The sequence below is a fragment of the Alternaria arbusti genome (assembly GCF_024043155.1).
Source record: "Alternaria arbusti strain BMP 1465 chromosome Unknown scaffold_3, whole genome shotgun sequence".
In the NCBI taxonomy this organism is placed as follows: domain Eukaryota; kingdom Fungi; phylum Ascomycota; class Dothideomycetes; order Pleosporales; family Pleosporaceae; genus Alternaria; species Alternaria arbusti.
In genome coordinates, this window is record NW_026249943.1 from 1,582,212 (window position 1) to 1,608,910 (window position 26,699).

The 26,699-nt window shown below is 54.1% G+C and overlaps 11 protein-coding genes across 11 annotated transcripts; 7 read left to right on the plus strand and 4 right to left on the minus strand.

The window, feature by feature from the left end:
- Nucleotides 1-133: 133 nt before the first annotated feature.
- J4E86_003195 (uncharacterized protein) lies at nt 134-1,226 on the plus strand (the record flags this gene model as incomplete). Its single annotated transcript, XM_051443751.1, has 5 exons — nt 134-218; nt 270-290; nt 347-478; nt 527-674; nt 725-1,226. The coding sequence occupies 5 exons, from the start codon at nt 134-136 to the stop codon at nt 1,224-1,226; spliced, it is 888 nt and encodes a 295-aa protein (XP_051305246.1).
- A 674-nt stretch (nt 1,227-1,900) lies between these two features.
- On the plus strand, nt 1,901-2,601 carry J4E86_003196 (uncharacterized protein; the record flags this gene model as incomplete). The annotated part of the gene is made up of 2 exons (XM_051443752.1): nt 1,901-2,502; nt 2,562-2,601. The coding sequence occupies 2 exons, from the start codon at nt 1,901-1,903 to the stop codon at nt 2,599-2,601; spliced, it is 642 nt and encodes a 213-aa protein (XP_051305247.1).
- Nucleotides 2,602-2,972: 371 nt separating this feature from the next.
- On the plus strand, nt 2,973-3,883 carry J4E86_003197 (uncharacterized protein; the record flags this gene model as incomplete). The annotated part of the gene is made up of 2 exons (XM_051443753.1): nt 2,973-3,519; nt 3,639-3,883. The coding sequence occupies 2 exons, from the start codon at nt 2,973-2,975 to the stop codon at nt 3,881-3,883; spliced, it is 792 nt and encodes a 263-aa protein (XP_051305248.1).
- A 381-nt stretch (nt 3,884-4,264) lies between these two features.
- On the minus strand, nt 4,265-7,241 carry J4E86_003198 (uncharacterized protein; the record flags this gene model as incomplete). Its single annotated transcript, XM_051443754.1, has 2 exons — nt 4,265-5,436; nt 5,483-7,241. 2 exons carry the CDS (start codon nt 7,239-7,241, stop codon nt 4,265-4,267), a joined length of 2,931 nt encoding a protein of 976 aa, XP_051305249.1.
- Nucleotides 7,242-8,918: 1,677 nt separating this feature from the next.
- Nucleotides 8,919-9,563, minus strand: J4E86_003199 (uncharacterized protein; the record flags this gene model as incomplete). The annotated part of the gene is made up of 4 exons (XM_051443755.1): nt 8,919-9,246; nt 9,309-9,328; nt 9,400-9,494; nt 9,539-9,563. The coding sequence occupies 4 exons, from the start codon at nt 9,561-9,563 to the stop codon at nt 8,919-8,921; spliced, it is 468 nt and encodes a 155-aa protein (XP_051305250.1).
- Nucleotides 9,564-11,138: 1,575 nt separating this feature from the next.
- J4E86_003200 (uncharacterized protein) lies at nt 11,139-12,587 on the minus strand (the record flags this gene model as incomplete). Its single annotated transcript, XM_051443756.1, has 3 exons — nt 11,139-12,001; nt 12,051-12,513; nt 12,546-12,587. 3 exons carry the CDS (start codon nt 12,585-12,587, stop codon nt 11,139-11,141), a joined length of 1,368 nt encoding a protein of 455 aa, XP_051305251.1.
- A 1,432-nt stretch (nt 12,588-14,019) lies between these two features.
- On the plus strand, nt 14,020-16,347 carry CCR4 (Glucose-repressible alcohol dehydrogenase transcriptional effector; the record flags this gene model as incomplete). Its single annotated transcript, XM_051443757.1, has 2 exons — nt 14,020-15,473; nt 15,522-16,347. 2 exons carry the CDS (start codon nt 14,020-14,022, stop codon nt 16,345-16,347), a joined length of 2,280 nt encoding a protein of 759 aa, XP_051305252.1.
- A 776-nt stretch (nt 16,348-17,123) lies between these two features.
- On the plus strand, nt 17,124-18,347 carry J4E86_003202 (uncharacterized protein; the record flags this gene model as incomplete). The annotated part of the gene is made up of 4 exons (XM_051443758.1): nt 17,124-17,315; nt 17,371-17,420; nt 17,485-17,617; nt 17,688-18,347. 4 exons carry the CDS (start codon nt 17,124-17,126, stop codon nt 18,345-18,347), a joined length of 1,035 nt encoding a protein of 344 aa, XP_051305253.1.
- A 494-nt stretch (nt 18,348-18,841) lies between these two features.
- Nucleotides 18,842-20,036, plus strand: J4E86_003203 (uncharacterized protein; the record flags this gene model as incomplete). The annotated part of the gene is made up of 4 exons (XM_051443759.1): nt 18,842-18,858; nt 18,901-19,132; nt 19,265-19,875; nt 19,928-20,036. The coding sequence occupies 4 exons, from the start codon at nt 18,842-18,844 to the stop codon at nt 20,034-20,036; spliced, it is 969 nt and encodes a 322-aa protein (XP_051305254.1).
- A 565-nt stretch (nt 20,037-20,601) lies between these two features.
- On the minus strand, nt 20,602-22,129 carry J4E86_003204 (uncharacterized protein; the record flags this gene model as incomplete). The annotated part of the gene is made up of 2 exons (XM_051443760.1): nt 20,602-20,624; nt 20,677-22,129. 2 exons carry the CDS (start codon nt 22,127-22,129, stop codon nt 20,602-20,604), a joined length of 1,476 nt encoding a protein of 491 aa, XP_051305255.1.
- An 830-nt stretch (nt 22,130-22,959) lies between these two features.
- Nucleotides 22,960-24,080, plus strand: J4E86_003205 (uncharacterized protein; the record flags this gene model as incomplete). Its single annotated transcript, XM_051443761.1, has 2 exons — nt 22,960-23,133; nt 23,184-24,080. The coding sequence occupies 2 exons, from the start codon at nt 22,960-22,962 to the stop codon at nt 24,078-24,080; spliced, it is 1,071 nt and encodes a 356-aa protein (XP_051305256.1).
- Nucleotides 24,081-26,699: the final 2,619 nt, after the last annotated feature.

The following is a 26,699-nucleotide window of genomic DNA, read 5'->3' on the forward strand; positions in this document are numbered from 1 at the left end:
AGACCAATACTACGTCACTGCCCCGAATTCCCATTACCGCACGCGACGTAGACACGCCAAAACTTTCCCGCGTAATTGCTGCGCGTACAAACCTACTCCTATCACCACCGGAGGCTGCTCGACTTAAAACGTCATGGCGACTGCAACTACCGAGAAGAAGAAGCCAAGCGCAGTGCGCTCAATCCTGGCAGGCGCAACTGCAGGTGCCGTAGAGATTTGTAAAGCATGCGCCCGGATCGTAATCTGATTCATGACTGACCCTGGACCAGCAATCACATACCCCGCTGAGTGTACGCATCGCATCGTATCCGCTTACATGACCAAGTCGAACCTGACCCAAACATAGTCGCAAAGACACGATCCCAACTCAACCGGAGATTACCTGACGGAAAGAAGCTGCCATGGCCGCCGTTCGGCAAGCAGTGGTACGCCGGATGCACAACCTTGATCATCGGCAACTCTCTGAAGGCGGGCATAAGTACGTCATGGAAATAATGGGAAGGCGACTGTCTGACGTTTCACGCAGGGTTTGTCGCATTCGACATGTACAGGAACATGCTGGCAGACGCTGAGGGCAAAGTCTCTGGTCCAGCGACAGTCATAGCCGGTTTCGGTGCAGGAGCTACAGAATCGCTATTAGCTGTGACTCCGTTTGAGAGTATCAAAACCCAACTGTAAGCAGCCTCGGTCGCATTCATGTACCTTCACTGACTCATCCGCCTAGTATTGACGACCGCAAGGCGGCAAACCCACGCATGCGAGGCTTTCTGCACGGATCAAGAATAATCGCACAAGAAAAAGGCATTCGCGGCTTCTTCCAAGGCTTCCTCCCAACGACTGCACGTCAAGCAGCCAACTCGGCCGTTCGCTTCTCCAGTTACACCTCGCTCAAGCAGCTAGCGCAGTCGTACGTCACCCCAGGAGAGAAGCTCGGTGCCTTCAGCACATTCGGACTCGGAGGACTCGCAGGCATAATAACAGTCTACACTACGATGCCTATCGACACAGTCAAGACACGCATGCAGTCGATAGAAGCACGCAGCTCTTACAAGAACAGCTTCGACTGTGTAGCCAAGATCTTCAGGGACGAGGGGCTCTTCACCTTTTGGTCAGGAGCACTTCCAAGGTTGGGTCGGCTGATACTCAGTGGTGGCATCGTCTTCACCATGTACGAAAAGTCCATGGAGCTCATGGACAAGTTTGATCCCCAGGGACGTTACATATAAATTTCGCGCATATATCTAGAGCCAGTAGCGAGTGCATTATCCCTTCGCCTGGTGTTCTACCCCCATTCGCGACTGTGTTACACTATTGGTCTGGATCTCATTGGCTTGTCTGCATTCCTCGCTTCCCCTCCTCCAGATTGCCCAAGCGCCACCACTTCAGGACATTTAATGCATTCAAATGACACGATAGGTTCTAACACCACATGAGTTGGCCTTCCCTGGTAAGAACGCGTCAGAGGATCTTTTCCATAATGGGCTTCTGTCACTTGCATATCGACCGCCATGATCCAATGGAAAGTGGACCAAGGCTGAATCGATAAACATGGGACTTCCGCGTCAGTAGTTATTGGGTTTCGTGGCACCTTGTTTCGTTGAGATATGCAGGAACTTCACCGGTTTCTGCAGAGGCTAGCACCGCTTACACGACGGTATATCTTGTCGAACCACATTACAGAAGGGACACTCAGGCAATACTAGGTGCAGCCTGCCGATCGGAAAGCATGATCTGCTGCCTTCTTTATAAGTCTTTCATGGCCCGCACCTACTCGTCTCTTCTTCTTCGGTATCGCCGTGTCCAGAATCATCAAACAATCACTCTCTGTCTGATACAAATGTACAGCATTCCTTGAATATCATAACAACCACATACAGTACAGTACCAACAAATCACAATCATGCCTCCAGTCGTATTCATATCAACTCCGGAAGAGCTCTCTGCCGTGCTAGCAACGCTCAACGATCTACCAGTATCTCCTCCAAGTCTGTACATTGATCTGGAAGGCGCGAAGCTCAGCAGAAATGGTTCAATCGCTCTACTGACCATGTATGTACTACCTAAGGAGACTGTGTATCTCATCGACATCCATACTCTAGGCGCTCGCGCATTCTCAACACCTGCCATCGCAGCAACAGCAAGCGTGACTGCGCCTCTTGATACTACGCCCAGCACAACAAACCTCACTGAAGACGCCGGAAAGCCTTCCACAACCCTGAAGTCTATCTTGGAATCACCAGCAATTCCCAAAGTCTTCTTCGATGTACGCAACGACTCCGACGCGCTATTCTCCCACTACGCCATCTCCCTCTCCTGCATCCACGACATCCAACTCATGGAGCTAGCAACCACTACACGCGGTTCCCGTGAACACCTCCTGGGCTTGGGCAAAGCCATCGACTACAATGCCTCACGCCTCAACATAAGGCCGATGCAGAGGCAAGTCTGCAGCGCCATCAAAGAGGCTGGTGTCAGGCTCTTCGCTCCGGAACGAGGTGGCAGGTATGCGGTCTTTGAAGAGAGGCCGCTGAGCCAAGCAATCAAGGATTACTGTGTGCAAGATGTGGTGCATATGCCTGGGCTATGGAGGCTGTATGGTAGTAGGATGGCAGAAGGGGGCTTTTGGTGGACCATGGCTTTGGAGGGTGCAGCAAGTAGGGTGGATGAGAGTCATCAGGCGGGATATCAGCCACATGGGGACCACAAGAGGTACGGGCCCTGGACTGATGATCAGATCAAAGAGGCGATGCGGCGCTGGAATGCTGGGCAGCGGAGCAATCTGTGTGGATAAGTGAGAGGCTTGAGACTGAGTGACGGTGGAAGGTTGGGGACTTGGTCAAACGATGGTTTGTAGATGCATCGTACTTGTTTGGCCGTAGATGAATGAGCAAACGAGAGCAAAGACAAGAGCTCTATCATGGATTTCTTCTGTTTTCGAGGTGACTTACGATACACACGTTGGTACCGCGATAATGTCCATCTCCGACATTCACCTCCACTTTGGTCACTCGCCTTTGCCAACGCTCACCACTACGACTTCGACTTCGACTTCGACTTCAACACCAAACCAACAGAGACAACCTCAAACTCCTCTACTCAATCCAACACACATTTCAACAGACAAGGCAATGTCTACACACGCCGCACAACTGCTCGAGCAGCAACTGTTTACTGCCATCAAGACACAAATCATCAGTCTAGCAACGCCTCTTTATGGCACAAGATCAGAAGACGCATCAAAAGTCTATGATGTAGTCACCTACAGCATGACCACCAACAGTGATGGCAGTAGCAACGATAGCAGAAGCACCTTCAACACTGCCAGCACCAGGAGCAACAACGATGATGAAGAGGAAATAATGTCAACCTACGGTGTGGCATTGATTCTCTACACAGGCGCTTCAAATTCGCCATTCACATCATGGACACTGATCAGCCATGTGGAGGATCAGCCTGACATCATCACTGGGGCGAATTGTCTGTTGGAAGACTTGAGGAAGGGGATGAGTGGAGTTATCAGTAAGTTCATGTCACTTCTTTCCTTTCTGCTATTTTGTCTTCGCGTCTCGATTTTGGATTTCTATAGTTAGGGCAAGGTCATCGAAGGTATGGTTGACTGATGGCATGGTCGGGAATAGGTGTCTGCATGCAAACGGGTAATTGGGTGATGAAACATGGGAGGATTCCCAACGTTGCGGGTGTTAGCGAAGGAGGGCAGGAGGGTGAAGAGGAAGTCGAGGATGAGCATGGGGGTGACGGAGGGGACAATATGGACGTCAGGCGTGGCGCTGAAGGTGGCGGCGGTAGAATGGACGATGCCAGCGAAGACCCGAAGCAGACTGGCTGGAGTCCAAGGTTGTCGAAAATCATCGAAGAGGTGTAGACATTCAAGGCGTCAACGCACTCGAGGGTTGAGTTGAGGAGGGTTAGGGACTACAGTATGTTTGGAGGCGTTTTGTACATTAGCATAAGGCAGCGTGATAGTCTTCGTGTACTGTCCATCAAGCGAATCAAACCAGAATCCTCCCATGTAGTCATCATATGCCTTTTCACGTCTTAGTACACACACCTGTGTCTCTACATAGGTATCAAAGGAATTTATATTTCCTTACGATCCGTGAGCATCATGTCATGGAGTTGTTCATTCACACGCAGGTCACTTCAATTGGAGCAAAGCGAGAACTGTATTGAGAACACGAAAAGGACGCGAATATCACATTGGAACACTACCTAAAGATACGTAAAGATCAAATCGTGTACGGTTTCATCTGCCAGTGCCAATCGGACTCATCAGACTGTTACCACTCCCACTAGTAGGACTCCGCACCATCATCGGCTTAATACTCTGGACTGGGCTCAATGGATCTCGTTGGCTCGAACTCTGACTGGAGGTTCCCGAGCTGAGGCTGCCACTACCGTGACTGCGATTGCGGCCATTGATCGGACCTGGAGTACTGAAGGGGTTACCGAGGACATAAGTGCCTGAAGACGCGGGCTCGTCGAAAGCGTCGGTGAATCCAGATACGTTAGAGAGCATCGACGAGGAACGACCGCGACCTCCACGCATGGAACCAGGAGTGCCGTTCATGTGCGAGTGCATTGACGGGAACGTGAAGCTGGAGAATCCATTGCCGTGAGGAGACATGTTCGTGCCTGGGAGATTGCCTTCTGGTGTGGTAGGAACAGACATGTGCTGGTGCGCTTGCTGGAGGATGAGCTCTTCATACTGCTGAACAGTCTGCAGAATTTGGCTGGTTGACATGTTCTGCTCCTCAGTGCGCCTTTCGTAGCCATTGATGTTGCTACGATACTGATGCTCGACTTCAGCGCGCTGTGCTCGTAATGCTGCGCGTTCTTGCTCCCTTCGTTGCTTGGCGGTGAAACCTTCAGCATTGGCGGTAACGAGACGGTCGTGCTGCTCGTTGAGCCTGGTTTGACGCTGCTGAAGGCGCTCCCTCTTCTGGAAGGCAGTAGAAATATCGGACTCCACACTTTGCACTTGTCGCTCGATCTCCTCCTTGGTCTTGTCGAATTCACAAGCAACAGCATTCTTGTTGTCACGCTCCTTCTTCCACTCTGCCTTCTTGGCTGCAGCCTCCTTCGCCTCATCTTCGGGAATGCTTCCCAGATTTTCTGCTTGGAGGGCAAACTCGGCGGCAGCATCGTCGGCTTGGCGGATGTTCTGCGTGAATTGAAGGACGCGCTGGCGTTGGCGCTCATCACTACCTCCGGCGTTGGCAAGGCGGTTGCCGAGCGTGTCCACCTCTTTCTTGATGTTGGTAATGGCTGTCTTGTGGTCTTTCTTGTTTCGCTTCAACCGATTGCGCTGTTCCTGCAGTTGCTGGTCGGCTGCGGCAATGGAGTTCTTCAATGTGGTTGTTGGCGAAGAAGGTCGTAGGGTCTGATGGGCTGGCGGGGAGGCAATAGAAGCCGAAGCTGTCACGCATTAGCAAGGTAAGGCTACACAAGATGTTCTACTTACCAAGTTCGGTTACCGGGCTGGCCGAGGTAATAAGACTCGCTGAGTAGAAGACTTGGTTGTCGTTGGTCCGAACAAACTCGCAATAATAGTTCGAGAGAGCTGTCAGACCAAATATTTCTCCTACCCAGTAGCCCGTTCCCTCTTGTCCCTGGAATCCGATCGGCTCGCTCTGTCGGATGCGGGTTGAGCTCCAGTCCGCGCCATTGACGCGGATGTAGAAGGGCTTCGACTTGTCTATCCCAGACCCAACGCTGGAGTCTTCATCGTCCTGCTCTTGAAGGCCAGCTCCACCAGATAAACTAACACGAAATGAAATGTCGGAAAAGCCGACTTCTGAAATCCAAACACGATCGTCCTCCGATCTCCAAACAGCGTTTCCAATGTGATTTGCGTCTTTTGCGTTAGCCTCGTCGGCATCGCTGGCCGCCCGGCTACTCTCCATCTCTTTTAAAACTGTAACTTTTGTACTGGCAAGTGCAGCCCAGAATGGCTGCTGACTACGAACATGAGTAGCTTGCTTCCTCTTCCTCCTCCCACTACTCGCTTTATCCTTGATTGCGTGTGCTGCAGGCGACGGCCCCGGGGGGCGGCCATCGGTGCTCGAGGAGTTGGGCACGTCGGCAGTGGGATCGAGGTTCGTGGAGTTGGAGCGTTGCAGCGTGCCAGACTCTGGATCTGTCTTCTTGCCGGTGGGTAAGGTTGATTGTTCTCGTCGAGAGAGAGAGCGTCGGATGATACGAACGACACCTTGGGCCAAAATATGAATACCCAGGAGGCTACGGGGCCATCCATGGGGGGTCGAGAAGCTTTCCAAATAAGTCGGCGTACTCGGGGGGCTCGTCAAGAATTCAAGGCCTCCCCGGGCGAGCCCCGTCCACAGGAAGTGGACGATGTGTTGCCGGAGAGGCCTGAATCTGAAGACGTGGCTCGAAAGAATGATGACGAAGCATATGACAATGCTGTTGGTGGTGCCCTTCTTGCCGGCTGCGGCACCGCCGAGCGCTATGGCTATGACGGCCTGTGCGAGGTCGAGGAAGAAGTTCTGGGCAGGCACCCACAGCAGCAGCCATACGAGCAGGATGACGGTGTCGGCGATGATTGTGGTGAAGAGCGAGGGCGTGCCGCCGGAGCCCTGGAAGATGTCGGTGAAGGAGGGGAAGGCGGAGAGGGCGGAGAGGGGCGTGCCGGCCTGGGGCGGGACAAAAGTAAGCGTTGCGAACAGGAACTGGACGACGGTGAGGACGGTGGGGGGCAGCTGGAGCAGGATGATGAGGATGGCGAGGACGTCCCGCAGCGGACAGGACGTGAGAATGGTGGCAGGCACCGCGAGCATGCTGGCCATGGAGATAGACGCCGACTTGGAGGCATTGGTGTCGGCGCGGCGGAGAGTCGAGGGCATGGGATCAAAGGGCCCGCCGGCGCTGCCATTGTCGTACGAGCGGCAGGCCTCGGGGGTGTTGTCGAGCGAGGCATCCGAGCCAGCGCGCGTGCGGTGCCCTGATCCCGCCGACGCAGCAGCGGCCATGGTGTTGGCGTGGGCGCTCGACCCCGGAGCTGGATCGTGGGCGCTGGCGTGCTGCGTCATCTCGGTCGTGTCTACATGGCTGGGCAGCGGCGGCGACGGCTCGCTGGGCTTCCCGTTGGCGTGGCCATTGAGCTGCGGGATGCTCTTCTGCTTTGTGATTTTCTTGCCGGGGGCCGCAAGGCCATTCTCGTGTCGCTTGTCGTGCGCCGCGTTCCTCTTCGACTTCGCTACCATAGACGGCGGTGCGGGTGCGAGCGGGCAAACCTCTCCCTGGCGCGACTCGACTGCTGCACAGGACGAGCCAGGACTGGAAGATGTTGAGCCGCTGCTCGGTGGGGGGGTCTGGGGGGGTGTCGTGTGCTGGGCAAGACGTGTAGGGAGCGAGGAAGGTGCCCTGCGCCTGCTCAGTCGTGCCTTCCGCCGGATGGGCTCGTGCCAAGACTTGCAAGTGCTAAACGTCAAATGCAAAGTCAACCAAGAAAACCCGACCGCCCAAGCCTCTGCGCGAGTGGGCCACGCTGTGACCAGAGCACTGACAAGCCACGATGCACCTGACGGCTGATTTGCCTGTCGACTCCGAGGTTCCACGTCTCCAGCGCTGCCGACCCGTGGTTCACCACGACCGCCCTGCACATGCAACCACGACGCCCTCGACACGCTGCCTATCCGCGGCAAAATTCCATGTGTCCAGCTTGTACCGCCCTCATCACAACCACGCGGGCAGCATATCTTGATGCTGCTGCCACGCAGATCAGCCGAGCTGTGTCCGATTCCAGTTCATGATGCCGATCTTGACCACGACAACAGGGCCGTCATTTCACTCTACCGGGGAAGCCAAGTATCGCCTGTCCCTCTCCGGCAGTGATCTTGCCTGTCTGGCACCTCGTCTCGCCCTCCTCTACATAGTCCCTCCGTCTGCTGCCTCTGCCATATCGCACAGCTGCATCGCCAGACAAACACGTCTTCCAAGGCAGCCAATTAGCCTGCGCCGGCTTCTTTAGCTTACCTGCTCATTTGCGTGCACCAGGACCCCCCTGAGCCATAGCAAGCTCCAGGGCGAATGAACCCGCGCTTTGTCTGTTCACCGCATGCCTGAAGTCTCTGCAGCGGGCAAACCCCGCCGACGCTATCACTCACGCCGCCGTCACCCATTGTCTGCTTCCTAGGTACGCGGATAGAGCGTGCCTGCCCCTTCGATGCATGAATCTTTACAGCGGCTGCGCAGCAATGCTCATGCGACGTGTTACGCCACACCTTACTGAGCATTGCTATACCGGGTCAAGCGGTGCACTGTCAGCATCCCAAATTGTTCGGAGCATTTTTCTCTATCTGTGTTCCCTCGAGGCGAGCATAGCGCGCAAGCCTTCCGCCTGCACATCCATGACCCTCTTCCGCCCTCTGCAGTGTGCCGGCGTGAAGCTTAACCCAACCACGCCAATAGCAGCCCGTTCGACTTGCAAATAAGGCAAGCCGGAACATCACGCGCGCAACGGGCGTGCAGATCGCTGCAATAGGCATCAGAACATCCCACTTCATGTACATCATTGTGATGAGAATCACGCCATGCAGTGGGTTCATGCGGCAGTTTGCCATTTTCCCATCGTTTGCATCTATACGTCTGGTTTTACTGCCATGCGCCGACCTCGGACACGCGATCAACCCCGCGTGTTGTCTGTCGATACCGCTGCAGGGGTATATGATGACGGATATGACGATACCTATGTAACACCGCTAGTAAATCCTACTCTACCGCCGCTACAGACGTGACTATTTGCTAGTCTTGTTCAAAGACGTCGCACTAGCGAAGCCTTCACGGAGCAGGAGGAACGAGAAATCAAGGCACGGTTTGCGAATGCGAACCGCAGATATCCAGGGTCTAATGAGGCGTTTTCTCGCAAGTATCACCATGTTCTACTGAGCCGCGCTACCAAAGTCTTCTTTAGCATCCGGTCTATCCCAGCTACCCTTCTCTAATTCCCTAACTCGATCCAATAGCCCTCTGACCCTAATGCTGTTCTTCTCTTTCGCTTGTTCTTGTAGGTTGAATGTCTCTTGGAACTTCTGGATCATAAAAGACGGCAATGGAGACTTCTTCGCTGTTCGATAGTCGTACACGACAATGTCTTCGGTGCATCGCGCTGCTGGTCGACGCTGGGCCTCTGAGAGGATTAGTACGTCCAAGATGAAGTGATCAGTGTCTTGCGTCGGTTCGTCTCGAAGCTTGTGCAGCACGGTCACCCTGCCGATGTATGTGTTAAAACATTAAGCACTACATCTTGTAGTTTGCGTTCGTGGTCGCACCTATCAGGCCATTTCATGGGCTAGTTCTCCGTTAGTGACGTTTCGAGAGTTGAGCCAGCCTTCAGCTGGAACGGTCGCGTGCAAAACTTACAAACTTGTAGTCTGTCTTGATACTCCTCAATATCAAGCCAACGCTTTTCGGCGTCATGAGCTCCATCCACTCGGCTTTATGCTGTGGGTCGCTCGCTGCAAAGTTCAGCGTCCAGTTGACTCTCGCCGACTCAGCATACCGGTTGTACATGACATTATTGACATGACCTGGTAGATATTAGATGTGGATCTCCAAGGCTCGAGTAGGGAAGCGAATACCCTTCACATCCGTCAGCAATTATCAGCATACACGTATTGGGGCCATCCTACCATGCTGTCCTGCACAAGATCGAGCTCATATCAGCGATTGTACACAAGTTTGTTAGACAGGATGCTAACCATTTCACCCCATACCACCTCTTGCCGGTAGAGACCCCGCCATTGCCTGCCTGTAAGAAAACCCTCGCTACCAGCTACAAGTTCTCGCCCTGTAAGTCACATAAGAAGTTGGTTCTGCATCATGACATGAACCACCATTGTCATAACTCACAGTCTACTGCAGTCTCCTGTAGTATCAAACCAGCTTCCTCAATCTGTGCAGGGTTCATTCCAAAACTGATACACTTGCCGATGCGTGTTCGAACGTCCGAGAGCCATCTTGGGCTGAGCGCTGCAGTTGCAGGTGCTGTCAGATGTGAGTCAGCTATTGGTATTCCGTGATGCTCCAGCTCTTCCTCTTCAAAAGTGTAACGGTAGATGTTTGAAGAATTGTGTAGTGACTGGCTTGAGATACCTTACTAGTTACAATATACCCAACAATCGATCACATAGATGCGTGCTGCGCACACTAACAACATTAAAGAATCGACACCCAATTTACGTACCGCTTGAAGTAGACTGATACCGCGCGCGAGAGATTCTCTGCACTACCGGAAGAGCTGGCCATGCAGGTCTAGAACGAAAAAGCGCTGAGCACCCCAAGGGTCGCATGGTATTCATTATCGTGAAATACGGAGTCCAATGGGAAGACAGCGCGGTGGTGTTCACGAACGATTGCAGCAAGAGCTAGGGCGTTCCTTCCGAGGATACGGAAGACAAGCCGAGGATCCGCTACCTCCACATCCAATTCCATCCACAAGTCCGCCAGCCGCTACGTCAGGACGTGGGCCCGAGCGTTTGCTACAACTACTCCGCACCCTGCTCGTACACACGCGATTGACGTTTGACAGCTTTCTAGCATCGACTTCTTCGGATCTATACATCGTTTGCTTCCTTCTTGGAAATGGCGACCCCAAATCCCGCGCTTCGCCACCAGGTCATCCGGATCTACAAGGGTGCGTAGCATGGTCTTTTCCCTCGGCTCGTAGCAAACTCCATGGGCTAACGAAATGAATAGATTTGCTTTTCATGGGCCGGGAATATCCCCAGGGCTACGATTACTTTAGGACACGCCTGCACAAGGCATTTGCGAGCCAGAAGGACCTGACGGACGAGGCCAAGATTAAGCAGGGCATCGAGAGGGCGGAGTACGTGAAGAAAGGCAAGTCACGCCATACCCGGCATCAAATGTGTCATGCTAACATCTTGTAGAGATTGAAGCACTGTCCGTTTGCAGCAGCTGGAAAAGCAATGTTGAAATCATTCCTAACTACATCCAGATACTATCTAAAGCGCTATCGCACCTTGCGCCAGCGCTACGACAAACTCGCCTAGCATGTATAATACGATAACTGACATTTCGCCGACCATGGCCTTGCGTAGACCGGGATATCACAAATAACAAGGTACGCCACTTGAACTTTACGCCTTCTTGCACCACCATATGCCGAGCTCGAGACACTCACCGCTCGAGGCACCTTTCTGCTCAAGCAGGTCGTTGATCATGGAGTTCCAATAACGCTGCCATTCCTCTTGGTTCTTTCCGCTGACTTCTTTGAGTAGAGGCTCGAGACTTTCAATCAGCTGTATGACGACGAGCAATGCCGTGTGTCTCAGCGCTGCCTGCTCCTTGGTCAGAATGGAGCTCTCCAGGGTTGCGCTTCCCTTCTTGAGTTTCCCCGCCTCGCTCTCACGCCGCTTTATCGTCTCGCCCGCAGCTTCGCGCTCCCACCGTGGCTCACCGAGAAGAATCGCTACCCGACGGTTTTCCACCTCGCATAGAGTGTCCGGCTCTTGAAGGAGGATTTGCGATATACGAGAGCAAGGGGTTGCCGTGAGCTTGCGTCGGTCCAGCGCTTCTTGGATCCACGAGTTGGAGTCTTGGAGATATTTATTCTGCACATCGGTAAAGGGTGTGGTGTGCGAAATGAGGAACGTCCCGGTTGAGACAGCGCAAGCGTACTCTTGAGGATTCTTGCCTGGTGGTGGTGGTGGATGCGGCAGGATCGAGCGGATAATGTGGTCTGTGTCCCATATTTCCAACGTGCCCCCAGACTTTAGGATCCGAGTGCATTCATCGAGTGTCCTCTGCGAGGGTTGCCCATCAGGTATCACCATACTCAGGTCCTTCATCACGACGACATCGAACTCCTCATCATCGAACGGCAGCGGCAACTTGCGCAGATCATGCTGCACGAACTTCCAGTCGATGCCCTGGCGCTGCAAATCTCCAGCCAGATTGACAATGTCTAGACCGGTAAAGGAAACATCATCATAGCCCTGTTCTGGTTACGATCAGCCCTGAACCGTACAGACAGTGCGGGGTATACGTACCACTCAGCCATTCATGGCACACAGCCGACCAGTATCCGGAGCCACACGCAACCTCGAGCACTTTCTTCGGGGGGTATGAGGGGGTGGAGCCCATGGCTTTGCCGAAGACGGCTGTCGCAAGGAGGGTATGCAGGTTCTGGCGGTGGAGTTCGGGCAGGTCGCATGGGAGGGGATAGCTCTGGGCACTTCGAATGTATCGGCGTCCATGGCGCAGGATGAAGGGTTCGGTAGACGGGACGCCCGTGTCGTCTCTGGTACTCTGGGTGGAGCCGCTGGACATGGAGCCGCGCGTTATGTCCATGTTGTGGCCTGAGAGGGTGCGCGCGCCTGTTGAGGCAGAAGTCGAAGACGCAGAGATGGTTCTACCGAGAGCGTCCGTGGTGGTCAGATCCCATTGCTTTGCTTCGACGGTCTTGGGGCGTATGGGAGGGCTGGCGGTGGCGTTGGCGCCGTAGTAGCGGTACTGGGGAGGGGATTAGCCAGAGAGGTTCACACGTAGAGCAAGCACAGTGTTCTTGCCAACTGCCAATCGCCCATGGAGACGACCTGGAAACGTGCTCGAGGTTGTCCAGTCTACTCCTACCCTAGCCCCACTGTTTTAGCGGGAACGCGATATTGGGCCGGTCTTTAGTCGTCTGATAAGCACGTGTAGGCGAGTCAGCAATTAATGAGCGGGACGGCGGAGCGGATGCGACAAGGAAGCAGAGCTCGACTGGAGAGAGATCAGATCAGAGGATGGTGCCAGCACGCCATGTATGTGAATGCAAGTTTCGGCACAGCTCCGGGTGTGGGAGGCAGCTCAGGTGAGGAGCTGCGAGGCCAGCCGAGGACACATCTCCAATCAACGGCTGCGGCTGTGTGAATCCCCAGGTTGTCTATGGCGATGCATCGCTGGGCAGTGCGAGCGCCGCGAACGAGCAGCTTCTGGCGATGTGGCGCCCGTCTGCAGGAGCGCGGCATGAGCCGAAGACGTGCTGCAGGTGATATTCCAGCGTGGGGAAAGCCCGAGTCTAACAGCGACAAGCTCACGAGGGCATGCAGTGCACGGCGGAAACGAGGATCAAGGGCGAGGGTACTGCGTAATCTGTAGCCTTTCCATGGATGAAACACATACGTGAACAAGGGCACAAGTAGAGGAGGGATAGATGCACGTCGAATGCCCGCGGAGAGGGGGTGTACCTAGGTACCATGGCCAGTCCTATACACTTGTTGGATAGTTGCCATGCACGCCAAAAGGAAGAACACAAGGACTACTCTGATGAACACCCAGCCAACGCGGGCACAGGCCCAGTCGCGAGAGAACAGATGGGCAGTTTCATGGCGCTCAGCTTGGATCGACGCTTCCATGTCACGTGGCCCGCTAAGCGGCGGACCCCAATGCATCGGGCAAGGTTCGACTGGGCTTCACGTATCGCATCACTACGCTCTCTATTCTTCACAGCGCTGCAGTTGGACCCGCTGACTGTCTGTCTGGCACGATTGAGCCCGATTGCCCTCCTGCGCGCCCTTTGACATCCTCAGCTGCCGTACGTGCGCCGCTTCCACACGCTTCTGCTGCCCGCTCGAGCTCCCCGTCCAACCTCTTCGATTCCCCGCCGCACCAACTGACTGCTCCATACCAGTAGCCCGCCAGGATATCAATACGAGCCCGCGCCCCAGCCCTTTATCTCCAGCACGCCTCGACGCCCGCAACCCCTCCGCCTTCGCTCGCTACCGAGTCCCCGCTCCACCACCACCTTCACTCGCGAACCGCCGGGATATCAATACATGGTATACTGGTGCCGCGTTTGCTGAACGCGTGCTCATGTCGAGGAGTCGCACGGGCGCCCATGTTAAAACGAAGAAGATCGCGTGCCCGAACCCTTCCTCCTACCTGACGCCCCGACTCGCCAGAGCATCCCGCGCCTTTCACCCCCAGCACAAAGGCCGCCTGCGCGACCCCAGATATCTTCCGCCGCGATTCCCTTAGATGGCCGAGTACTCGGTCTACCCCAGGGGAACCGGCAATACCTTCTATCCGCAACACACACAAAACATACGCAACCTCCCCAGCCGAGTGCGCTCACCCACGTCTACCGCCCGCATACCCTTCCCCAACCCCGACACCCCCTCGCCGTCACGATCTCCTGGACGCCAGTCGTCTCCCCAGCAGTTCGGCATGTTCAACCAGGCCCATGGGCACCAGGGCCACAACGTTATGATGAACGGGCGAGCAGGGCAGCAGAACTTCATGCAGCACATGAACCTGGGGAAGCCCTTCCAACACAACCAGCACCACCAGAACCAGCACCAACATCACCAGCAGCACCAGGACATCTCCGGAAACAATCATGTCGGCCAATTCAACCACCAGCACAACATCTCGAGTGGGGGTATGTCCAACGTGCAGCCCCACTTTACGCCGGGCCATCTCCAGAACGGCACACCAAACAGCGTTCATAGTGGACTCAGCAAACCACCAACCGAACACTGGCAAGAGCAATTGAAGCTGCACCAGACCGCGCGTGAAATGACGCAGGCCCACTCACACGCTCGAATCCACCCGAGCGTTAGTAAGAGCATCGTAGCGGGAACATCAAACGGGATGCAAAAAGAGACGGACAAAGAAGAGCGCAATAGGCCTGCTGCTCAGCGGGTGGAGGATGCCAAGGACCAACATATTTGGACAATTCTCGATTTCGGCGGCCAGAATCTTAAAGTCATCACGCCAGCCTTGTTTGCCTACACTTTCCTGACCAAGCTCTACCTCAACTCCAACAAGCTCACCTACGTGCACCAGAAGATTGGACAGCTGCGGAACCTCACTCATCTCGATCTGTCCCTGAACAATCTGCAATATCTACCCCCGGAGATTGGCATGCTAGTGAACCTGAAGCAGCTGCTCCTATTTGACAACCATATCGAGAATCTGCCATACGAACTAGGATCCTTGTATCAACTGGAAATGCTGGGTATCGAGGGTAACCCTATTCCGGACGATCTGAAACAGATCATAATGGAACAAGGCACCACGGAACTTATCAAGCACTTCCGCGAGAACGCACCGGGTCCAGAGGCGCCACCAGAGCGAGACTGGATTGTCCTCGATGAGGTTCAAGACACGGCACAAGAGACTGTGAGCGCGCTCAGCTACAACATCTTGTGCGACAAATACTGTACGCAATCACAGTACGGATACACACCGAGTTCAGCATTGGCCTGGGAGAGTCGCAGGGAGCTCATTCTTGCTGAACTGCGGGAGCGCGACGCAGACATAGTGTGTCTGCAAGAAATCGATCAAGATAGTTTCAACGAGTTCTTCCGAGCAGAGCTGGCGCACAACGACTACAAGGGAGTATTCTGGCCGAAATCACGAGCGCGTACCATGGCAGAAAGGGAAGCAAAGCTGGTCGATGGGTGTGCCATCTTCTACAAGAACAGCAAGTAAGTTGTTATCCGTTTCGTCTTGCGGAACCCCACTAATCAGTCCAGGTACATCCTGCTGGACAAGCAGCTCATCGACTTTGCCAATACAGCCATCAACCGTCCGGATATGAAGGGCGAACACGATATCTTCAATCGAGTCATGCCCAGAGACGATATTGGCGTTGTTGCTTTCCTCGAAAACCGTGCTACTGGTTCCAGATTCATTGTCGGAAACGTACACGTCTTCTGGAACCCTGCGTTCCAGGATGTCAAGCTTGTGCAAGTCGCCATCTTGATGGAGGGTATCACCAAGCTTGCAACTCAATGGACTAAGCACCCGGCCTGCAAGAACAAGGTGGTGTACCAGTTCACGAATGGCGATAGCGAAGAAGGAGCCGAACCCGACCCGACAAAAGAGCCTGGACCTTCCAAGGAATACTCTGATCCTTCCGATATCCCCGTGTTGCTTTGCGGTGACTTCAACTCGCTGCCATCCTCCGGTGTCTACGATCTAATCACACATGGCAATGTTTCGAATGCTCACGTGGATCTGGGAAGCCGCAAGTATGGTAACTTCACACGAGACGGTATATCCCATCCATTCAGTCTCAAGTCCAGCTACGCGTCTATCGGCGAGTTGGCGTTTACGAACTACGTACCTCACTTCCAAGGAGTCCTGGACTACATCTGGTACTCGACAAACACACTGCAGGTGGTAGGTCTGCTTGGCGAGATTGACAAGAACTATCTCCAGCGGGTACCGGGTTTCCCCAACTACCACTTCCCCAGTGACCACGTGGCCCTGTACGCGCAATACATTGTCAAGAATCGCAAAGAGGCGAAGAAGGTGTCCGAAGTCGACTTTGGGCCAAGCCGGGATCGAAGGAATTGATCGGCTTAAGGTCGTTTGGCCTCCGGGCATGTCAATACGCTTTCTGGTGCAGCAATCTCCGTCGTTTTCAGGCGTCATTTGCTCGGTGTTCGGTTGCTACGGTTCGCTCGCGTCCTTTGCGGGCTTCACGATGGAGATTTAGTTTTGGTAACGAGGTGAATCGCTCGATAGACGGTGCGCGGTCTGATCACTTGGGAGGTATGAGCAATGCCGGCGGTTAGTGCATGAATCTTGTATCATGTTTGTTGTTAGTGTCTGGAACATGTTTCCCTTGGTAGCCTGACGATGGAAGGACCACTACTCTCTTTTTCAACGTGCGAAGCGTTTGGCTGTCTGTGGCTGGTGTTTATCGGCATGGGATGTTTGATCTATTTTCTGGGTTCGTCTTGCGTTCATCTTTTCTGCAATGTATCAACTAGGTAGCTCCTTCAAAAAGGCCTCGTCGCCTGCACTCGAGCAGGTCTGACTACGGTTTTACCGTTCAACATGTCCTCGATGCACGTGTGGTGTAACGTGGTTGCGTGAGGAACGCTGCGTGAACATGGCTTTCGGACCACAGATGCGTCATGGGGCAGCGTCAACGGCCACAATTCGCTGGAATGAGCCGTCGAGGAGGATGAGGGGAAGGGGTCTCGCTTGACCGCCGCGGCAGGGACCCACTTAGTTGACATCGACGTGCGCTCCTCGACAACTTCGTCCAGGCCGCGCAACACGCAATTACCTCCCTCCTCCCTGTACATCTCGAGCCACCTCTCTTCTCGTACACTCTAGACACAATGGCTGCTGCTGCGACGAGCGAGCTGAAGCTCGACCCCAAGTACGACCACTACGACTTTCCCACCGTCGCTCCCACCGCCCAACCAGGACACCCAGGCCACACAACTCCAGAGCAAGATGCCCAGGTCTTCCAGCTGAGAACCCAGCTGGAGCAGTCCGGCCACACCAAGAACCTCGACACCCTGACTCTGGTATGCTCACCGCTTCTCCTGCGGGTGCAAAGGCCTCAAGCTAAACAATCTACAGCTGCGGTTCCTCCGCGCGCGAAAGTTCAATGTCGAGCTTGCGAAACAGATGTACGTACATGCAGCATGGGGACATTGTAGGAGAATGGCTGGAATGTATGCTGACAGTCACCAGGTTCGTTGACTGCGAGAAGTGGAGGGCCGAGTATGCTGGCGTCGGCGTTGAGGAGCTCGTCCGCACCTTTGACTACAAGGAGCGACCCGAGGTCTTCAAGTTCTACCCCCAGTACTACCACAAGACGGACAAGGTACGTGGCTTTTACTTGGGCTGAGAGCTCAGCCCAGATCTGACCAACAAAACCTCTGACGCAACACTAGGATGGCCGCCCACTCTACATCGAGCAGCTCGGCAACGTCGACCTGACCGCGCTCGGAAAGATCACCTCCCAGGAGCGCATGATCCAGAACCTTGTCTGCGAATACGAAAAGATGGCCGACCCCCGTCTTCCTGCCTGCTCCCGCAAGTCGGGCTACCTCCTCGAGACATCTTGCACAATCATGGACCTGAAGGGCGTTGGTATTGGCAAGGCTACCTCTGTGTACGGCTACCTCGGCGCCGTCTCGCAGATCAGTCAAAACTACTACCCCGAGCGTCTGGGCAAGATGTACATCATCAACGCCCCCTGGGGTTTCTCGGGCGTCTTCAGCGTAGTCAAGAAGTTCCTCGATCCCGTCACAAGCGCCAAGATCCACGTTCTCGGCAGCGGATACCAGAAGGAGTTGCTGGCGCAGGTCCCAGCCGAGAACCTGCCCAAGGCATTCGGTGGATCATGCGAGTGCGAGAAGGGCTGCCAATTGAGCGATGCAGGCCCATGGTGGGATGCACAGTGGGCAAAGGAACCCAAGTGGGCCAAGAAGAGCGACGATGCGATTGACAACACGGCTCTTCCTGCACCTACTGAGGGCGTTGCGGGTACTGCACCAGCTGCGCCTGTCGGCACCGACCCTGCTACCGCACCTGCGCCTGCCACTACCTAGGCGGAGTGTGTTCTCGAAGCAGGAAGGGGTGTTTAGAATGTCAACGGTATGGCGTAGGGGCGTGATGTTCGAAAGGGGGTGCGCTGATTGCAGCATAGATAAGCGTGGTAGGTGTTCACGCGGCGGCATAGCAAGTGTAAAATGTCATCATACAGGTTTCAAGAGCAACTAGCTTCCAACGCGCACACCGTTTTGCATAGGACTCATGTGTGACTACTGATATAGAAGCAGCTAGATCTGGTCACGAATGTTGGTCATCTTCGACTCAAGAGCCTGGTGTTGTATGGCGCCTCAGTGAAATCCGCAAGGCGCCAAAACCTTCATATTCACTACTTGCGTACTATGGGGTCTAGTGTAACGACCGTGCGAGGGGGAACGTCCGTACAGATTGCGATTTTCTTCTCTCTTATTTCCACCCTCCCTAAACGCTGCACCTCAAACCGCTCATCTTAGGTGCCAACCTACAAGGCAAACTTTTCTAACTCAACCCTACAATGCGTCTGCGCGCCAGGTATGCTAATGAAAGAAGAAGCTACGACTCTGCGTCCGACAGATGCGATGTCGACCCTGAGCCCGACGATGCTCTTCTCCGAAAGTCACCAGATGCGGATGACGATATTCCCTCATCGATTTTAGATAACGATATTCTCTCACAGAGTTCAGATGAGGATACTATCTGCGTCGTTGTCGGTAAAGAATCAAATAAAAGGAAGTTCTTCATGGACCCGTACCGCATCTGTCATTGCAGCAAGTTCTTCCGCAACGCCTTGAGGGGGGGGATGGAAGTCAGCACAGACTCTCAAAGTCACTTTGAAAGAAGAGGACCCTAGGATATTCGCTTGGTATCTAGACACACTCTATGTACGCATGCTCACACGGTCAGCGTGTCCATATCTTGGCTAACGAAGAGTACATAGAACGGCACCAAGACATCCTTCAAAGGTCAGCCGTGGTCTTTCCAGCCCATGAGCGAGCTCTACGTCCTCGCTGAGATGCTCATGGACGACTCCACTAAGAAGGTTATCCTGGCGGCCATTCAGAAACGATGCGAGAGCCCTCAATTCGGCCACTCCCTCCCGGAGCCATCTGCAGTGCGTACTATCTACGACGGTACACCCGAGTCGAGTCCCGCGCGTCGTTTGATGGTTGATATCTTCTCCCAACGTGCAAGTAAAGAGCGCATTGAGCACTGGACGACGGAGAACTTGCCGAAAGACTTTCTCCTCGATCTGTCGGTCAATCTCATCGCCCAACGTTCCCCTCTAGATGACGATAATAGGGGACAAGATGAGGGCAAGAATGCTAAGAAGCGTGCAGCTGAAGAATCTGACGACGAATTAGCCCTCTATCTTGACTCGCTAAAGTCGCTTCCAAAGGTGAAGAGGAAGATCGTGAAGCTGAAGTTGCGTGCCGACGGCCATGATCGCCTCGCCTTTCCTGACAAGTACTCCGTGCTAGCCGATGCAGACTCGGGAAATACAAAGACAAAGGTCACTCTTGGTCCCCAACACGATACCGCATACATCAGGTAAGCTCTTGACAGTAGGTAACGCAAGCGGACATTACACTGACTTCTGCAGGGCTGAGCGCACAGCCGAATGGCAGACAAACATTAGCAACCTTCCAGGTGGTCCTGTTAAGCCGCAGATAATGACCGATGACGGCAGGAGTTGGTTCGAAACCGATTGAGAGTAAACGAGTCGATTGAGGAATAGACGCTATAGTAGAAGAAATATTGATGCTATTCATTCGTAGGACACGACTACGGATTCTTGGGAAAACAACAACGGCAGGAGGCTGGATGTGTTTAGTCCAGTCAATAAGACGAGAATAACTCTGACACCCGGTTCTGCACCTCGCTCACCACTTAGGAGTCTGTGCTCATCGCCGAAAAAGATGCTCAACTCAACACACATACGAAGTGATGAAGTCAGAAAGCTTTTGATAGATTACCAGGTATGTTGCTATCATATAGATCGGCAGCGAAAGACCCGTGGAGTGACACATGCCACCTCAACCCTGTAATCGCCATGTTCCCTCAAAGCGATGCTCTTTCTCGCCGAGAGCAGTCGGGGAGAAAGCACGTAAAGCACACACCCAATAAACCATGAGACAACTAAATATACCGCTACGCCGTGCTCCAATATAACATGCATCCCACAAAGACAGTAGACCGACTTACAGTTTTGTGTTCTTTGACTCAGACCGCCAACAAACCATGTCGTAGCGATTTCGGATTCATAGCGTCCTACGACTAGATACGGTGCTTCTCCGATTCTGCATAGATTGTCAGCATTGTGAGTGGTATGTGATGGAATGCACTACTAACCGAGTCGCGAGTACAGCATGTATAGTGCCATTTGGTTGCATTCTTGTGTACCCGTGATGGTAACAAGACGCTCGTTGCTGTTGTCGGTGGGCTCGTTGATCTTGATGACACTGCCACTGAGCTGGCGGATTTCATTGATCTTCGCACCGCCCTTGCCAATGATGGCACCGACCATGTCGTTGGGAATGAAAATCTGCTGGGTAAGAGGTTGGCCAGGCATGCCACCAACAGCTGCGTGTGGAGCGGCACCACCATGCGCAACAGGCGCTGCAGCAGGGTGACCGCCGTAAGGAGTGGGCGCTGCAGGACCACCATAAGGACCACGGCTAGGCGAGCCAGCGCCGTAAGGCATGTTGGGGTGACCGTACGGCGATTGCTGCGGAGGCTGTCCATGCTGCATATGCGGAGCACCATATCCTCCGTGAGCGGGAGTTCGCTGGGGTGGTTCTTGGCGACGGAAGTTCTGTGGGTGAGAGTACTGACCTCCGGCGGGCTGAGGAACGTATGGTTGAACAGACATGCCGCCTGGGACGACGTTGGCAGCCATACCACTACGGGTTGCATATTGGGATGCAGCCGGTCCACCGAATCGCTCGGTCAGCTGCTCGACCAAGGTCTGAGCGACATAGTACACAGCAATGTGCACAGCGTCAGCAACACCCAGTACGATCAACGAACGTTCGCCAGAGTTGGGAAGGAGAGTGTCAGATGCGTTCAACTTAGCGTTAGAAGCCTCTTGGATCTCGCGGATGCGGACGCCAGCCTTTCCGATGATGGAACCGATAAGGATATGAGGAATCAGAAGACGCATAGGGTAGGCCTTGGAGGTGGATGTAGAAGGTGTCTCGAGGTCCTCCTGGTTGAGGGTGCGCACAATGAGGCCGAATGCCTTGGACACAGCATCAACTTGGCCGCTTACAGTAAGGATGCGTTCAACAGCGCCCCGAGAGTAGTCGCTAACGGTGCACTTGGCGCCGGACAAGCGACGAATCTGAGTCACATTTTCTCCGCCCTTGCCAATGATGGTAGCGGCCTCGCTGGTGCCAATGCAAGCGCGCACATGCAGCCAGTTGGTCTCGTCCACCTGCTGGTTGTGATTTACAGGCCGTCCATTAGCACCTGATGTGGATTGGATAGGCTGAGTCTCAAGGATAGAGGGTGCGTCTGGGACAACAGTGTCGGTGTGGATCGGCTGGGCACCGTTCTCGACAGCAGCTTCAGCCACTTCGGGTACCACCTTTACGTCCTCTTGTGTGATGCCTTCGGTGGCGATGTCGTCGGCCTGGACTGGTTGCGCGATATCGATGTTGTCTGGGTTGGGCGCATCCTCCTTGACCATCTTGTCGAGAGCAGGACGCTTGGCATCGGGTTGGTCATTGGGTCCGGCAGGCGATGAGGGTTCCTCGAGCGGTCGCTTGGCCGAGGAAGCCGCGATGGTGGGTGAGGCGGACATGTTTTCTGTTATGAGTTGTGGATCTTGAATTTGGAAACGGGTATGCACGCTCTTCACAGTCGAGGAGCGTTCAAACGGGAAGGTGAGATTTGTTCAATTGATCTCGATTATTTGCGACTTTATGTACAGCGGGGGCCGTGAAAGAAAGCGTGCTGTGAGGGCGGGCTGGAGGGAGTCGCGACAGTGCGGTGAAGGTGCGAGGAGGTAACGTCGCCGGGAGCTTGAAGGAGTTTGGAGCGTGCAGAGGGTGCAGTGGTCGGAGGAGAGAGGCCTCGGGAAGCGAGGAATCGGGTATGATGGTGCTTGTGATGGAGCGGGAGAGTCGGAAAGGGTGTGTGTTTCTTGGGACGAGGTGAGGTCGACAGAGGAAGAAACTGGCCCAAGTAAAGAAAGCTCGCTCGTCAAACCTTCTCGGCAACGGTCCGGCGTCTCAGGTGCGGAGAGCTCGAGGTTGCGCGCTTTCCTTCTCAAACGAGAAAGCAATGTTAGAAGAAGGGGTGGGTCGCGATGGAGAAGGAACTGTGGGCGATGGTTGATAACAGCAGGTCGTTTGTCGCGAGGGAGGAGGCGCAAACGATGCAAAATGGAGCTATCGCGGGGAGATCGGCGCTAAGTCTTGGCGCGTCACGTGTGGTACTACGACTTTCCAAGGTTATTTGTAAATGCAGGCAGCACAACGACTGAAAGACTGTTGAGTCCTCGCGGTGCAGCGGGAGCCTTGGTGAGTACAAAGTCGAAAGGGGTGAAGTTCTCCTCGCTCGCCAGGCACCACTGGCCCATTAGCGACATCGGTGGACCGCACTTGAACACACAGCCGACCGGTCGGAGGAATGGCGCAACCACAGAGTGAGAGTCTCAGAAAGATACGCGAGTATGTCGAAGAAGCTCGGGGGCTGCAGGACGATGTCGTGGACTTTGACGCGTCCAGCACCGAGGCGCGTCTGGAGCAGACAGTGAAAGAGCTGCAGGCACGCGTGAAAGAACAACAAGCAGCGCTTGACAAGGTAACGCAATAAAGACGCGTCTAGAAAGGATGATACTGACCAAGTAAAAGTTGCGATCGCAGTCACATGTTGATATAGAGACAGCCGCCTATGCATCGGAAGATCCGCGTCAGAAGCTTCAGCAGCTCGCAGCCGTCAAAGACGCGTATAAACAGTTGAAGCCAACAGCAACGTACCTCCCCGACCAGGGATCAGTTCTGCCTGCATTGTTGGCAGCACGCACACTTCAACAGAATGTCCAAGGAACCAAGGAAGCCATCGCAAACACTCAGAGCCAACTCAGCACAAAGGAGGCCACGCTTCGTCGTGAAGAAGCCAACTTACACGATGCCCACCTTCTCACTCAGGCAATGCAGGATCGCATTCGGCGGCTACGCTCTCAGCATGAAGACCGCTCTCAGAAGACTCCTGCTCAACTTGCACGAGAACTCATCGCAGCAAAGCGCGCAAAGAAGGGGAACTACGACGCGGAGATGCAGCGTCTGGGAGAAGCTATGAACAACTTCATCAATGACTACCTCTCTAGCATGCTTGCAGCAGAAGAGCTCGGCGGCCCTGTCGTAGGCGACATGCTCGACATAGAAGACGACACTCTTGCTGCCGGTTTCACAAAGAAAGGACGCGCAAAGTCATCGAAGAAACCAGTCTCAGACAAGACGCGACAGCGCAGGATCGATGAGATCTGGGGCAAAAAGGCTTCTCTCGATGCTGAAGAGGAGGAGGAAGAGCCGCCTACTGAGGCTGAAGCTGCGGATGCAGAGATGCGACAGTTGATTGAGAATCTGTTTGCTACTCTGATGGGACCAGGAGGTGGAAAGGCATACTTTCAACTGGAGCGGGACTCTGCGGCTTCACGTTTCTTGATCAGGGCGAAGATTGCGCAGTTTCACCCGAAAGATGCGAGGAGGTTGAGATTGATTGACTTTGGACGAGAGCTGGATGACTGAGGACGCTGCAAACTAATACTGCGGTCATCAACGCGCAAACCTGAGGAAACTGCATATGCTGAGCATGAAGCGACCTCCACGCATATTGGAGAGGTGTTGCCTCGTTACGAGACGCATGCCCCCCTTAGCCATACATTATCCAAAGCCTTGTCGGTCTCTCGTGTTTATTCAATCCTTCGGTCCATGTCTGCAAAGAGTCCCTCTCACCTGTGGCGGTGCACCTGTGTCCGGTATACACGCCGACATCGTACGTTACTTTTAGGATATGTCAATACCTTGGTTCCGCACAGCTCCGCTCCACACATGCACGCACGCCTCCTGCGGCCCACACATGCATCCCGCGCAACACATCATCCACAAGCCAGGTTTTGGGTCAGGATAACCCGGCTATCGCAAGACGCGCCCGATCTCCTTTCGTCAGTGCAGCGTCCCAAATGGAATCTTGACCCGACTCTCGGAGACACTGTTCCGAAGGGAGTAAATGTGGGATATTGGACATCGGAAAAGTACAAAGAAGGTCTTATCGGAGCAGTGGTATTGAAAGGCTGGGGGTTCGTGCACGTGCGCCTGAACGAAGGATTCCAGGGCAACGTTACCATGTACAATAATATGGCTCAATATGACAATGGGGATCTTCCCGTCCTGGCGCTTCCGCCGAGAAAATCTGACAGCAAAGCGATCATAGCAGTATCAGCACATGGGTGAGCATGTCTGTACGAGATTCATGGCTGCGAGGCCGCATCAGCTGAAGGTCACCGAAAAAGCACAACACCCGTATTCAACAACTAGCCCCCCATGGTCCTCTTCGGAGATCAAAGATAGAACCTTGGAAGAAGCAAAAAGCAGGTGCATGGAAGAATCGCCGTATGTATGTCAAAGTTCCGAAAGGGACTGCCGGATGGAGCACGCGTCCTGGCGCTGTCAAAACCAAGTACCGTGCAGGTGACTACCTTGAGGATAACCTTGCAGCAACGCACACCGTGGGATCGAAACATGAACAGCTGCACACGGGGCTAATGCAGAGATGCATCAACGTGGCTCCTGTAGGAACAGTCTCACACCTTACATTGTCGCTTTTCTCCAATGCGCCCACTCGGCAGTCTTCCAGGCCTGCGTCAGTGGCTGATGCGCATGACAGCTTTGTCCAGGCCCTTGATTCGTTGCGAGTCGCAAACGAGATAACCACGATCCCAAACGCGTTGTTTTGATTCGAGGGATATTAGGTGCTTTGCTGCTACCATTTCAGCCGGAGGATGCGATCGCGATTGCGCGCGTAGCCTTGCCAATGCAGAGCGGCGGGTGGGAGATCTCGCGCTGGCTGACTGCTGCTTTACAGCTACCGGGCTGTGGGAAGCGAGCTGTGGAGACGGCGCCGAATTGTGCTGGCCAGATCTCCATCAAGTGCAAGCCTGGCCTGTCTATCCTGAAACACTTGTGGGTGATCAGGAGCTTTTTCTGACCGCATGTATGAAGTCATCGTGGAGCAAAGTGCAAACGTCTTTGTGACAGCGGGCATGAAGACGTTTTTTCGGCCTCTGTTCTCCGCGGTAATTTGGGCGCCATCCATGCTCGAGCCACTCGTGCGCACCCTCGTGAACGAGAAGCGAACAGGGGCTAGGGAAATTGCTGATCCCGCTTTTTTTTTCACCCACGCAGAATCTCATCCGAAATCCGGTGACTTCATTATGCATGATCGATTCACATATGATCGCAATACGGGGCTTCTCCCTCAGATTTGCATTGTTGACGGTCCGATAGTAAAGCCGACTTTTGTGAAGACATGGTACCATCTTAGTAGTTCTTGTTGCGCGGGATTTGGATCTGGGATCGGTAGTCCTTCCGATGCTCTAGCGTGTGGATGCGTACCAAACATGCACCATCTCGTTTTTGGCGCTCACGAGACCCGATCCTACCTTCCAGGAATGCATAAGTGTACCCATGTTGTGAAGCTAGACTGCTTCGCACAACCCCTCGATCTAGCACAAATCGCAATACCTAACCTCCACGTAACAGCATTGACAATCTTCCTAGTCTGCTTGATGCCCAGATGGGACTTACCGTAATGCGCAGTGCGGAATACTAGCGACTCTCATAGGCCCATCCAGAGCGGCATTTCATCGCTGTTTCAGCGCAGTGGCTGTGCGAGCTCACCATTGCTTCTGTGTCATCGGAGGCGTTCCGTCTGGCAATTGGGCTGCAGAGTCAGATTAAGCAAAAGTACACAGTAGCCAGCATACGCTAGGATCTGTAAACTACGGCTGATATGCTTACCCTACGGCAGAAGCGGGGTACCAACAATCTAGATTGCAGAGAAGATTGATATGTCGCCGAGTCTCCTGGAATTGGAATTGCGCTTGCTGCAGATGAAGCATGTTGGCATGTGAATTGATCAACGCCGTTGTGAGGGGTACGTAACACCTATCTGTGGCGGTGCAAACTCCTTCGGATTGCGTCTCGGTACACTTGCGTCAAGATGCACCACTGGGGCATTGACTAACCTTTTTGATGCCTCATAAGACGGGGAAAGAAAAATGCTCCATACATCTGTCGGCCGTGAGTCACAGTTCATCCATGTGCGCATGACACCTGCGTCAGCTGGTCGGACGTGTTCCACCATGT